Source organism: Carassius auratus, unplaced genomic scaffold (assembly GCF_003368295.1).
Source record: "Carassius auratus strain Wakin unplaced genomic scaffold, ASM336829v1 scaf_tig00009052, whole genome shotgun sequence".
Classification (NCBI taxonomy): Eukaryota; Metazoa; Chordata; class Actinopteri; order Cypriniformes; family Cyprinidae; genus Carassius; species Carassius auratus.
In genome coordinates this window covers 71,340-85,896 of record NW_020523995.1, presented here as the reverse complement: position 1 = coordinate 85,896, position 14,557 = coordinate 71,340, and the positions used below count along the sequence as shown (strand labels likewise).

At 34.9% G+C, this 14,557-nt stretch overlaps 2 protein-coding genes across 4 annotated transcripts in view; one reads left to right on the top strand and one right to left on the bottom strand.

The window, feature by feature from the left end:
- Nucleotides 1–9,132, bottom strand: part of LOC113072374 (endothelin-converting enzyme 1-like) — a 24,650-nt gene extending 15,518 nt beyond the window's left edge. The window contains exons 1-2 of one of the 3 annotated variants that reach the window (XM_026245397.1): nucleotides 8,694–9,132; nucleotides 151–237 (exon numbers count right to left, since the gene is read on the bottom strand). In XM_026245397.1, coding sequence (XP_026101182.1) covers nucleotides 151–237 — 87 coding nt within the window. In that variant the 5' untranslated portion in view covers nucleotides 8,694–9,132. Of the gene's footprint in view, nucleotides 1–150; nucleotides 280–4,498; nucleotides 4,596–8,693 lie in introns of those variants that run through there. The other 2 variants (XM_026245396.1, XM_026245395.1) reach the window with 2 other exon arrangements.
- Nucleotides 5,843–14,557, top strand: part of LOC113072375 (alkaline phosphatase-like) — a 26,974-nt gene continuing 18,259 nt past the window's right edge. The window contains exons 1-3 of the mRNA XM_026245398.1: nucleotides 5,843–6,026; nucleotides 11,999–12,137; nucleotides 12,858–12,977. Coding sequence (XP_026101183.1) covers nucleotides 12,068–12,137; nucleotides 12,858–12,977 — 190 coding nt within the window. The 5' untranslated portion in view covers nucleotides 5,843–6,026; nucleotides 11,999–12,067. The remainder of the gene's footprint in view (nucleotides 6,027–11,998; nucleotides 12,138–12,857; nucleotides 12,978–14,557) is intronic.

Below are 14,557 nucleotides of genomic sequence, written 5' to 3'. Positions count from 1 at the left end.
AAGATTTGTTGGTTCGGAAGAGTTTAATAAAAAAAAAAATAAAAAAAAAAATTGCTAGCTCAGTCATTTGGCTTTTATTTCAGTACACATACATCAAAAAACACAAATTATAAGAATAGTTAAAAAAAATAAAAATAAAATAACCCTCACCTGCATGGTAGAGGTGTGGTAGATCCCATCGGAGCTGGTGTCCAACAGCTCCTCTTCATCCAGTGTGGCCCGTTTGTATGTTGACATCTGAAATGTTAAATGAAGTATAGATTCCCTCAGTGATTCCATAATTAAAGCAATACTTCTGAAAGTGTTTCAGCAGTTTTTGGGACTCCTGCGAATGTTTATCCTCCTGTGTTCCATCAGAAGAAGACTGCGAAACTAGTTCTCCCCGAGGAATAGAGAAAACTCTCAGCTCAGTGTGTCAGAGTGCTGTGTGATCTGTTTTTGAATGGGGTTTCCTCTTCCACCCCACTTTCACCTCATCCCAAGCAAATTCCTCCCCAACGTCAGCAACATCTAGAAAATAAGCTCCAAAGCATAGCCAGCTCGATCTTCATAAGAAGGAGATTTCAAATCTCTCATCTCAGCTTTTCTTTAGTTAGGAATCTAAACAAGGGATCCAAACTCCTTACAGTCTGCGACAACACTAGCCTCAGTAAAAAGGCAGGAACTTTGTGAAAAACAGGAAGGAGATAGGACCTGCAGAACATACGTGAGGGGAGAGTGAGGGTGTGCGAGTATACGCATGTAAGAGAATGTGTGCATTCCACATTAGGCTTTCATTTAGGACTGGGAGGGAACTGTTAGAGGTGAGTTTCTGCCCTCTCATTCCTACAAACAGGACATTATGGGAAAGTAGGCGGGACTTGTACAAGGCCACTCCCACTATGTTAAAGTTGCCTAGATTAGAATACAGTCAGTATGACAGTCAGTATTGCTGTTCAGTCTGAACTCTTAACATAATAAATGTCTTTTTTAAAATTGCATATTTTGAAGATGCTGTAAGTTTTTGACTCTACTAAAGCATAAAAATAATAATATGTTTGCAGATATTTAAGAAACATGCTAAGTTAACATACTTATCTGAACTTATCTTTATATCTGAAAAACAATGCTACAGTCAGTTTCCTTTGAAAATGTGCGTTCAGGGGAAGAATGTCGGTCTCTGTTTTGGCTTGTGAAACCCATTGCCAGTTTACCCAATTGTATTTCGGCACCCCAGGTTGCCAGTTTGTGGAAAACTCAGTGTATTTCATTTCATTCATCGTCAAATGTTTTAGTTCCAGTTGGTGTCGTCAATCTGGCAACCTGCATGTGTGTCAAATCTGAGGAGGAGGGGCAAGATAAAAAAACCCTCTCTCCAATATTTTGAATTTGGACTGCAATACCCAGTTCAACCACTCGGCGTCAATCCTACATACAGCACCTTAAATTAAAGGGATAGTTCACCCAAAAATGAAAGTTACCCCATGACCCCAACTTAAATTCAATTACTATTTATTTTTTAAATACAACAAGCAACACTCAGTTACCACTAAAGGAGGTAGAGCTTTCTCACATATGGCTCCCAAACTCTGGAATAGCCTTCCTGATAATGTTCGGGGTTCAGACACACTCTCTCTGTTTAAATCTAGATTAAAAACACATCTCTTTCGCCAAGCATTCGAATAATGTATCTTTTTAATTGTGAGTGTAGTTGCATCTGATCAAAGGTGCATTTTTATTCATTAGCTTGGGTTAAACTAATTTTACTTTGTTGGATCAGCAGCTATGCTAATGATGTCTCTATTTTGTTTCTATGTTTCGCTTTACACAAGCTCCAGTCTGGATCCAGAACACCTGAGAAGAGATGATGCTGACCCTCAGAGGACCTCAGTTGATGCTAACCTTGAATCAACAAACAGAACTAACAATTATTGCTAAATGTGTGACTGCATCATATAATAACTTAATTAATAATATTGATAGTTCATCGTCTAGCTGACTACATCTTGTATTATTATTATTATTATTATTATTTTTTTTTTTATAAAATCCTGTCAAATGTGCACAAACTACTAGCTACTACTAAATATTGTAGAAACATCATTTTCTGTAAAGTTGCTTTGTAACGATTTGTATTGTAAAAAGCGCTATACAAATAAAATTGAACTGAATCAATTAAAAAAAAAAAATTATATATATATATATATATATATATATATATATATATATATATATATATATATATATATAATATTATATATATATATATATATATATATATATATATATATATATATATATATATATATATGCAAACATGTCAATTGCATATGATGTAGTTAGTTTTTAAATTAACTTCTAAATAATAAAAAAATATATTTGTTTTATTAAATATAGCCTATTCTTTTACAAAGTAAAATTGACTAAGATTACAGTATATTTTTCTTCCAGTTCGTGAAGAGGATCTATATAATGCCACTTCCTGGATTTTATTGGATCTTTCATTATTTTAATAGGGGGAAAAAATCATGTTGTAACAGGTAAGGAATGGGACACAAATTAATATAAAGTGGCTCATGTATTTATACCACATTCTTCATATTCATAGTAAATGTGTTTATGGTCTTCATGCATAATTCTATCCAAAGACAGACTCAAAGACATTTTCCTGGCAGGTCTGCCCCAGCAGATGTGTCAGCAATGACAATGGACTCTTCCCTTTACATCGCTTTCCAATGACACGACTCATTGAAAGTTAAGCTAGAGGCTCACAGACCTGCCTGTATCCGGTCTTGAGCTTTAGCTCGAAGGCCGACTCAACCATCTGATGGCCCCAAATCAAAGCAAGGCGCAGGTGTACAGAATCCAGAAAAGGATGGATTCATTGACTCTTTTGCATAGCCTTTTATATTTACTAAAGGCTGATCTGGGATCAGTTCCTGTGTTTTCCATGTCCATGAAGAAAAAGGAAATAGGTCCCAGCACAGTGTGAAAGACACAATAGAAAATATGCCAAGATTCCTAGACCAAGTCTCAAATGCTGTCTTTCAGCGAGGCAGTAAACCACAGCTATGAATCAGAAATTCATGACTGATCCTGTGAACTGTCCAATTGTTTAAGGCATGAAAGCATTTCCCTGGTATGACTAAAGCATTTGTTTGTCTCTGTGCTAATATGTGGAAGCATATGCACACTATTTGTGAGTATGTGTGTGGCATTTTATTCCACACCTGTGTCAGAGAATCTGTGACTTCGATAAGGCCTAATTCCTGTTCCCGTGCCACTTTATAACACACATCATTCAATCTGAGAATTAATCTGTGTAAAGACACTGAAATGCCACTTCAAAAATGCCATCTTCGCCAGTTAAATAATGGGGAATAAAAAATAAATTCCTCTGAGCTTTCCCACGTCTGGTGAGAAAGAGTACACAGTTACCTTTTTTAACAAAACAAACCAGTACATCACTCACAAACATGTCAACTGTCATTCAAACAGAAGCACTACAGATTCCTGGGATTCTACATTTCATAACACATCATAATCAAAGATTGACACGGAAATCTGCAGAGGAGAAGACTAACAGCAACATGCTGATCTCTCCTCTGGAACATTTGGCAACATGAAGTCCCATGATAGCAAAAGGTCACAACTTCTGGCGTCAGAGATTCCCCAGTGCAGTCATCCTATCTAGGATTACACTAGGGATAAAAACTTAAACCATCGGACAACTTAATCTCTTGAGGAAATTGTGCAATACATTGCCAATCATGGTGTCAATCCACATCAGTGTCCGGTTTAAGCCAAAAAGCTTAATTTTTTATTATTATTAATAATAATAATAATAATAATAATAATAATAATAATATATATATATATATATATATATATATATATATATATATATAAATTAATATTTTAAAAAACTATACTGAATGCATGTCTGTCCTTGATGCAAACATTAGCTACTGCATATAAGCATTCTTGGCAATATGTACATAAACATTACATGAACATTAAACGTAATCTTTTTATTTAAAGCACACAAAACTGAAGGAGTCACAAGCCTGGCCACGTTTCCAGCCTTGTTGTTGGTCAGCATGTTCTGTACAGCTGTGACTTTGTTGCCTTAGGAAAGACGCGTATGGTGATTTCTAGTAACTCGTGTTCAAACTACTGCAGCACACGGAACTGACTCAACATAATTATTTCAGTTCCATTTTTATACTAACGTGGATTGAAGTATTTGAACCAGTAGAAGTGATTACCATAAACAACAAGGAGTGTTTATTTAGGAGCAGATGTGCAATAGTTCATTTGGTTTAAATTTCACCAGATTAATTCACAAGCATTTGAGCACTAATATAGAGACAGAAATACGAGACATGACTGTGTATTGGTATTTAAAGTTACATTTATACAGATTTATCTGCAAATTATATAACAAATATTAAGCAATGCAGTAACAAGTCAACAGCTGGGTTATTTTGACAAACAAGGAGAAGCACCGTTTCCTTACCATTAAATGTATTAGATTCCCTCTCTCTCTCTTTTCTAGACTGCTGTCTACTCTTCGCTGTAATCTCTATTTTGCAAACCAGCAGTAACACCATTGACTCGTTGACTGCGACTCGTCGATTGATTGCGCTCATAGTGACATCTTGTGGTGAGTCTACTAGAATGAAGACGAAGTATCTGGCATAAAGTCCGACTGGAAAGTTTAAGGCAAAGACATGAGGTTATGTTAGGTAAACGTAAACCTTATACACGTCGTTAGCACACGAAAATCAAAATCAATGAGAGAGATTTTTTTTAAAGTCTCAAGTGACCATGTTAGCAGGTCTAAGTGATTTTTGCCTTAGGGTAACACTTATAATGAATTCTAGGTAAGATGTAATGAGACACATGAGAATATGTTGCACATTTGTTATATGTATTTTTTCTATCTTTTTAATAGGTCTTACTTAGACTAACTTAACTGTATGAAATCTCAATCTTTTCTATTTTTTTTTCTTCTAAATTTCTCTGATAACATTTAATTGCCAGAAACTGCAGCTGCATGTTTTATTGTCTTGTGAACAGCCTAGAAAGACATGGAATTATATATATATATATATATATATATATATATATATATATATATATATATATATATATATATATATATATATAGCTATATATATATATATATATATATATATATATATGCAAAGTGTAAGGCTGCACTGTTTATGCTTTATATTTTATTTCAAGTTTTAAGTTTAATTTAGTGAAATTTTATTCTATTCATTTTATTTTCCAACTAGATCAGAAAACATTTTAATTACTGAAAACCAGTGCTGCATGCTTTTCTATGCGTTGTGCATTTGATAATTTTGAATTTGACCAGTCATCAAAAAAATTTAACCTATTTAACCATTTGTCCTATACTCATAAGCCTATTGTAGGATACTATTTATGTTTTACTTACTACGTACTTTTTTTATAACCTGGCTTAAAATGTTGACCTCAAATTTTTGTAGAAAATACATTTTATTGTCAAGTGGGGCAGTTTCCATGTGTTTCCACAAATAAAACTTTACTGGCTAACAGTAAACAAACAGGCTATACTGACATGAGTGTTAATACAGCTTTGACAATATAGTTGTTTATAGCAAGTGAAGAAATGCATTAATTTAAAAAAAAAATAAGACCGCTACTAGGTAAAAGGAAATACTTCAAATCTAATGTCCTATGTGAGGTTGTTCTTTAACTCCGCAGGCTCTTATCAACAGGAGGAGCTCGCGCTTCAGATTGCGCTATTATTACTAGTGGATTCTACTAACGGGGTCTCTCTCTCTCTCTCTCTCTCTCTCTCACACACACACACACACACACTCTCTCTCGCTCTCTCGCTCTCTCTCTCTCGCGCGCGCGCTCTCTCTCTCTCTACTGGACTGACTGATGCACAGTAAAAGGTTATAAAAGCTCGACTAGAGTACAGCACGTGAAACTTGAGTCCTGTGTTGCTGGAATAGCAGAGGTGCACGAATACATACAGCACGAGGGTGAGTAGGATCACTTTTAGCGCTGCTTATCTGCTGAATGGCTCTGTTCATTCACCGCTTCATGTGACTGGAGTTCTAATGAAAACGGTAGGAAGAGTTGGAGAGTTGTGCTGTTATTAATCCAATGCAATCCAACAAGTTGTCTAGGTTGCGTTGGGATCTCAGTATGCATAACGGCGAGTTTCCCATCCAACTTTACTGCAATTAAGCTGGAAACCGGGAATCACAATGACTTTCTCCGGTGATGCGGGGAATGTCGATGGTTTTCCTGTTCTGTAGAGCGGTAATCGCGTTTTGGCTGATTTAGGCTACAAACAGACATTATAGTATGATCTGAAAAGATGAGAGGATGTAATTGAAAAGAGAAGATCTTTTCTTGCATCACTGCACATGAGACAATAGGACATTGTAGAGTGGCAGGGATCCAAGGAAAACGTAGAAATTTGTTTATACTGTAAAGATCCAAATGCTGACAAAGACATTTTAAATGCAAACAAATATGTCAGAGTTGAAGAAATTGAATCTGTAATCTGTGTCTTCATGGTTGGATAAATTAATCGAGTGCTAAATACTTAAAAAAAAAAGATAAAATGGTAAAAAAAAAAAAAAGTACTTACAAATATCATGACATGAATATGAATTAGTTTTTAGGATATCTGACATGAAAACATCAATTTGAGTTCAACAAGATGAAAATTTTGATTTTAAATAATAAGTAAATAATATTAAAAAAAATTCTTAAATGACCTTGACACTGTACTGAAGGTCTTGAAGGGGTCCTTTCTGGTTTATGGGGTCCTTGTCACATGACCCAACAATAGCTTCCTGCATGTTGACTTTGACTTGGTGATAAGTTTTTTCTTGATTTGGTGAGAGTTTTTTATGCTGACTTTTAAATATTTAATATTAAATATTTAAATATTTAATACTAAAAGATTATGACAAAAATGAGACTTTGAAAAATGCTAATAATAGGAGAGGTCTGTTTTAATTTCATTTGAATCTAATTATTGATAACGTAATAGACTAAATGCATGTTTGCCAGTCTAGAGAAAAAAAAAATGAAACATACTGTGAGAGGTTATATAGGGAGAGATGCATATGCCTTTGAGTGATAATGTAAATATTTCATGCACACCAAGTATATATTTTAACATTTCACTTTCACTAAGTATATTTGATTGTAAATTATTTATTATTATTAATGTATTCATTTTATTTTAGGGGACACTCTCACTTTCCTGTACAGCTTTACCTAAACCATTGTATTTCCTGACTGATCTAAAATAATTTAATTTCTATTGTAATCCAAATCGGATGAAACAAAAGTCATCTAAGAATCATTTTAGATAATGCTGGATAAAAAAACATGAAAAATAGGAATTTTAGTATGTCAAGTAGGACATTATTTGATTATTTGAGAATTCCTGTTTTATCCCATTATGATTAGTTCCAAATTATGATCAAAATTCCATTAGCATTCCTTCAGAATGTTTGAATGAGGGATCAAACTGTTGAGACCAGGCTATGACATTCTGTGAGACTCCTTGTGCCTCCCAGCTTTGTGCCTTACTCTTTCTGTTCTTTCTGTTCTGTTCGTGACTGCAGACTATACCAGATCAAGTTAAGACACTTTCTTTTTTTTACCTTAACCCCTTTACTGTCAGACCCCATTTTCAAACATAGAAGTGAAAGTGCACTATCCAACCTTAAAATGTAATAATAAAAACAACATTTTAGAATACAGACCTAAGGTTGGTCTCTTTTTAAAGAAGACAATGAGCAGATTATTGAACAATCGTTAAAAAAATGTTAGAAAAAATTATAGAAGTTTAGATTTACTGTAAAATAAATGCACTGTACTATTTTTATTTAATTTTATATAAAATAAATATTTGACAAAATGTTTTAATCAAAAACTTGAAATTTGAAGTCGATAAAAAAAATGCCCCTGTGAGATTTTATTTAGGTTGTTATACAAAATATCAACACAGCCACAGGGTGACACCCAATTCCATTGAATTTTGTTTTATACATTTTTCTGTCACAGATGTATACATTTTTCTCTCAGTATCACAAAATAACACACATTTTACCCCAAAATGAAATTTCTGTCAATCATTTCTCACTCTCATATCATTTCAAACCTGTACGATTTTTTTTGATGAAATCCGAGAGCTTCCTGATTCTGACCCTTCATAGACAACAACGCAACTGACACGTTCAAGGCCCAGAAAGGTAATAAGTTCAATGTTAAAATAATCCATGTGGCATCAGTGGTTCAACCTTAATTTTATGAGGCTACGAGAAAGGTTTTTGTTCGCAGTGAAAACAAAAATAAAGACTTTATTCAACAATCTCTTCTCTTCCATGTCAATCTTCAACATGTTTTCACAAGAGTACAAAACAACAACTAATCTGTTGCGCAAAAACTGGCTGGCACTGCAGAGCAGACATGAAATTGCATGTCCTACAGAATGCTTTGATCTGACAGGTCTTAACATTTTATTTGAAATTTCAAAATAACGAAAATCTCTGTTCATAAAATGAAGACGTGAAGGAAGATTGGCTCCTTCAGCAATAACACTAATCCACATCCTTCTGAACACATACTCATTGGCAGTTGTAGTTCAAGTCGGAGGGCCAAAAACGAAGATGGCTGGTTACCTGTTGTTTCTGTTTTGGATGTGTTTTCTTCCAAAAGAAGGGGATGTCTTCATTCTGAATACATGAGTCGAGAAGGAGTTTCTGTTTTGTTGACAACTTTGCCTCCGGTTTGCTGCCCCTTTGTGTTTTGGCACTGCTGTGTTTCTTTACATACAGACAAGCTTCAAGAGTTCTGCCTATTGGAGCCCCACTGCATTTCTGAAAGAGCTTGTGAATGAGCCTCGAGTCACGGAAGACTTTCTCTGAAGCAGAACTAATAGGGAAAAAAAGCTTAAATGCTTACTGATTCAGGTCTAACACAGGAAACAAAAGCATTTAATAAGTTGCATTAGTGGTTGGTTTTCAAAAGGCATCACGCGAGTGTGAACATCACTACAACTAGAAAAAAAAAGGATTGCAATTCAAACACAGCTCCCGTTGGCATTTAAACAGACCTTTGCTCTTAATTCCGATCGGGCCAACGCAATAATGAAATCTGAGCAGGTCTAAAAACTGAAACAGTTGATGCTGCACTTTACACTTTGGAAAAGTTATATATATATTTTAAATATGAGCAGACCTACAAGCTGGGACTGGTAATGCTGCACTGTAATCATAGTTATTTATTTATATTTTTCATTATATTTGATTATATGATATTGGTTTGAGACTGAGAGTATTTTATTTAGTGGAGAACTTTGCAGCAGTATTTTATTTCTTATTCTTTTTTATTATATATATATTTTATTAAAATTATTTTAAGTGTACACAAATTGTAAAAAAAAGAAAAGTTTATAGTAATAAACAACCTGCAGTTTAATGTTTGCATTTCTTTCCCTTACTGTACCGAAAATGAACCGAACCGTGACTTTAAAACCGAGGTACGTACCGAACCGTGATTTTTGCGTACCGTTACACCCCTAATATTTACAGTAGGAAATTTACTAAATATCTTCATGAAACATGATTTAGTTAATATCCTATTGATTTTTGATATAAAAGAAAAATCTGTCATTTTGACCCATACAATGTATTTTTGGCTATTGCTACAAATATATCCCAGTGACTAAAGACTGGTTTTGTGGTCCAGATTCACATATATTATGCATATAATGCAACTGCAGTGATTAATTTCATTGCACTGTAAATGAAGCAAATTATTTCTCTATGTTTTTCACACTTCACAACTGTGTGAGAAATACCAGATATGATGGGGGTCTGAAAGAGCTTTGCATTTACTCAAGCATTTCATAAGAGATCAATATTCCAGTGCATTATGTGACTTGCACAATGCCCATTTTTGTCCAGTTTTACAAATGTAAATACAAAGTGGTCACAGCTCCAGCAAGGGTAATGTATAGGTTGACTGAACACATGGCTTTTGATACTGATTGATGCTTTCTGCGCAGTGACTAAAGATTGCATTAAAAGGATGTGAAGTAAGCTGAGAAAGTGTGTGTTCGTAACAGAAATCTTGCGATCCTGTGCCTTGGAATAGAGGTGTCTAGTTAATCAGCTTTGTCATGCCTATTAAAACACCATGTGCAATGGCACTCAATCCCATTAAAATGACCTTGACTAAAGAGAAGACAGAAACGTTTAATACTAATGCAGTCATATCACGTTTTCAGGTGTGAACTTTTAGGCAGCTCAACAAATTAATGTGCAAATATGCCACTAAATTATTGTTTGCATCAGTTTTTATGACCAGTGTTGGGTATAGTTACTTTGGAAAGTAGTTAGTTAGGTTACAACGTTACCATCAATTAAAAGTAATCAGTTATGATACAGCGTTACCTATTCATAAAAGTAACGCGTTAGAGTACTCATGCGTTACCAAAAATTAAAAGCAGTTCGCAGCGGCTCACACATGACAGACACAGCCCCCGGCCCCTTTAAATGCACCTAAAAGTCGTGACTTCCGACAATGAATAACGTCAGTCATCCGACTAAATTAACACTGCAGGATAACAATAACAGGAAACACGGTCAGCAATCGGCTATTCCACATGGCGTTTTATTTATTTATTATCACAGAACATATTATTAATCAAAATTCGCACCTAACGTTACCCAGCCCGGGTAGCCTACTGTATATTATGAGCACCACAATATAACTCCTGATTTTTCTTTAACTTTAAATAATGCAGTTATCAAAGTACAAGTATGCTTACTTGTAAACACAACCTTAAACAGGCTTGCAGATTTAAATCCATTTAGAAATGATGAACAACCAGCCAGCCAACGATCAAACAGAAATTAACAGCTGCCTGTCAAACAAAAATGATAACAAACCGAATTAAATCCTTCATTGCCACACAGGCAAATGACAAATCGCTTAATAGCCGAACTAATTATTATTAAAGTGTCACTCACAGTCACAAGCCTAAATTCGCTTTAACACAGTCCTCTTACATTTACTCTTCAAAGTAGTGATTAAAACGTAGCGTTAAATTTGAGGTAGAATTTTTGGCGGTCGACAGAAGCTTTTCACCAAAGCAGAGTGTGCATTTTACCGTTATGTTCTTTTCTTTTTCGTTGACAAATTGAAAATAATGTGCGTACTTCCATAAACCAAACGCTGTCCTCTCTGCTATCTTGCCGGGAGTTCGAAAAAAAAAAAAAAACCCACACACACACACACAGGGTCAGGCGCAGGGCACAGACGCATCACAGCCATTGACTTTACGATCACAGAGCTTCGGCTCCGCTGATACTGTACATCCGCAGGTGGCACAGTAGACCTAGGACTACTGTCTGACAAAAAGCAGGCTGCTTTTCCTTTCCTTAAAATAACGGATTACTTTTTTTTTTTAAATAACGAAGTTACTGATTACTTACGCACGAAACTAACGCGTTAAGTTACAAATTTCAGGAAAAAAGTAATTAGAGTTGTTACCCACAACACTGTTTATGACATGCATCCCTATCTGAAACAGTCATTCATATTGCAGTTGTTTTTGCTGAATGTAAGATTATGATGAAAAAAATAAGCCTTGGGATAGTAAATAGTTGTTTTCTGCGCTTAAAGAAGAAGCTTGTCATTTCTGCTCCACTGTAGTGGCACGACACATAACAGCAACAATAAGGATTGTTTTCAAATGAAATATACCTTGAGAAATGTAGCCCCGCCCCAAACTCACTCCATTGGTTGAGCTGATATTATTATGTTAGACCTTTCAAACAAATAGATTGAAGTGCCACAGTTACACAGAGTTCAAATCAGCATATGAATGGCTTACTTGTAGTTATCTCTGAACAATAATTTGCTAATAGAAAAAATATTTTAACATTGACATGCTTTAACATAACTGCTTTCATTGTAGATCTTGGAGTCTTCGGAAATCCTTGGAACACGAGTTATTCTGCAAAACGGTGGCTTGATAGATGACAAAATGAAGGTCGCTGCACTCTTTATCCTCGGTTGCCTGGTTTGGGGAGGAATGGCGAAGCCTGAATTTCCAGGTCTGTTACCAAAAAATCCTTTGACCCTCCAAGACCTCAACAAGAATGTATTGTCTATTGTTCTAAGAAGAAACTGTTTTAGTTCACCTTATAGCAGAGGTGCTAAATCCTGTTCTTGAAGATCTGCCTTCTTGCTGAATTTATGTCCAGCCCATAACCAAATACTTGTGAACCAGCAAATCAAGATCTTCAGAAAGACTTCTGGATATAACAAACATTAATGCTGGAGCAGGTTTGGAACTAAAGTTTGCTGGAAAGTATCTCTGTTGTAACAGGAATAAGCACCCCTGCCTTGCATTGTATTTGTATTGAGATATGTGTCAGATGAGTGCTTCATAAATGATGTAACACCATCTTAGACCACTAAAGTTGAATAGTCTTCTTTTTGACCTTGACCCAAGTATAGCTAGAAAAAAACTCATTTCAATTATACATTAGCTTCCATTAGAAGACTGGACCTTTGGGTCAGATTGTCCCTGATATGTTCATTTACATGAATGTGTGTTTTAAGAAGCTTATGTGGAATGAAGAAGATATGCTAGTCAAAGATTTGTTAAATTCATCTCAGTTTGGTTTAGAGAGAGATAACGAACTCATAATCTCTAAATGGAGACTTTCAGTCTCAGGCCATGATCATTAACTTGTTTTGCAGGCACATCTTTGTTCGTTGTGTTATAATTTGTGGGCAAATGTAGAAACATGTTTTCTTACGGCTTGTAGAATCAGAGAAGGACCCTGATTTCTGGAAGGAATGGGCTCAACGTACACTAAAAAATGCTTTGACCCTCCAAGACCTCAACAAGAATATTGCCAAGAACATAATCCTTTTTCTTGGTGATGGTAAGTCTTGCAATTTGTGGACTTTATCATGTGTGGTAATAGCATGTTGAAATTAATTGTCATTTATGTCAGATAATATCTATGCACTTTTTTGTTCAACCAAGCCTTGAAAACTGTTTGTGCAATACCAGTTATAACATATGTTCAACATAAAGAGTTAAATATTTTTAAAAGCCCTGTTACAGTGTATATGAACCTGCTTCAAAATTAAGCATTAAACATGGCCAGTGACCAGTGGAGCAATAAACAAATTAACCACACAGACAAGGTGAACAGGATGAACTCCAGCTTGAAAAATCTATGCAAGCTGGCCAAAAAAAAACAAAAAAAAACAATGGTTATCGTAATAAACCTTGGCAATAAAAGTGAGGATGGAAGGAAGAGGTAGTCTGAATATTCTTTGCAGAAAACAAAGAACTATTTTAAAAGTTGTCTAATTTTACTGGAAGTATTTGGTGGATTTTACACCAAACCCCTGTGAAAGCAATGGCGGCATAAAAACACCCGTTTACAAAAATCTAAAAAAGATATCCAATGACACATCAGCAGTGTTGAAATGTAACGAAGTGAAAATACTTCATTACAGTACTTAAGTATTTTTGGGGAGTATCTGTGCTTTACTTGGGTTTTTATATTTCAGGCATTACTTTTACTCCACTACATTTCCTAATTAAAATGTATACTTTTACTACGACACATTTCCCCTAAGTATCGGAGTAAAAGTCCCCTGGTCTGCTGTTTGCAAGTTAGACTCCTAAAAACAGCTTTGCTCGTGTGCCAACAAGTGTGCATCACACACAACCGCGGATGATTTAACTTTTCTATTGAATTCGAGTCTGGGGTGTGCAATACAGCATCGTGTGCGATAATATAGTAAGTGTTGTTGTAATGATGTGCAATCTGACATTATCAAGTACGTTAGTCTATCACTGAATCATACACAGAGTGCATGCACATTGATTTATTAGTCTATTAAAACTCAATATTCCAGGCATTCTAAATTGTAGACGGCAATAATTATTCTGCATGCTTTTTTATATTTATATTATTTATTGTAACGTTAGGCCTAGTTAACTTAATCTATATCACACAAAAATTAGTTTTTCTGAAGATGCATAATCACATTTAATCATCTTATACACGTTCAGTAAAGCAATAAGTGACTTACATTTTAGACATAATATTGCTTGTTTTTGCTTAATTTTGCCAACAAAAATAGTTCCAAAAAAAGATCACAGCACTTTTTTGCATCTCTGAGCAATGGACGGTGTTTACTTATTAAATGAACCAGCTTTTTGAATGAATAGGTTGAATAAATGATTCAGTGATTCACTCATTAACACAGTCAAATGCTGTGTTTGCATGAATCGGTTTAATCTCAATGATTGATCTTTAACAGCAGTTTAAATGAATCCATGTCCAGTCTGAGATACATAAATGCTTTTTCAGATGCAGATTCCAGAAATGTTTTCTAATGTTGGAATGAAAGACACTAAGTACCGGAAGAAGTGCTTCATATGTTTACCCAAAAATACTAAATGGAAGAAATAGTTAGAACTGAACACAATCTTGCTACTCAA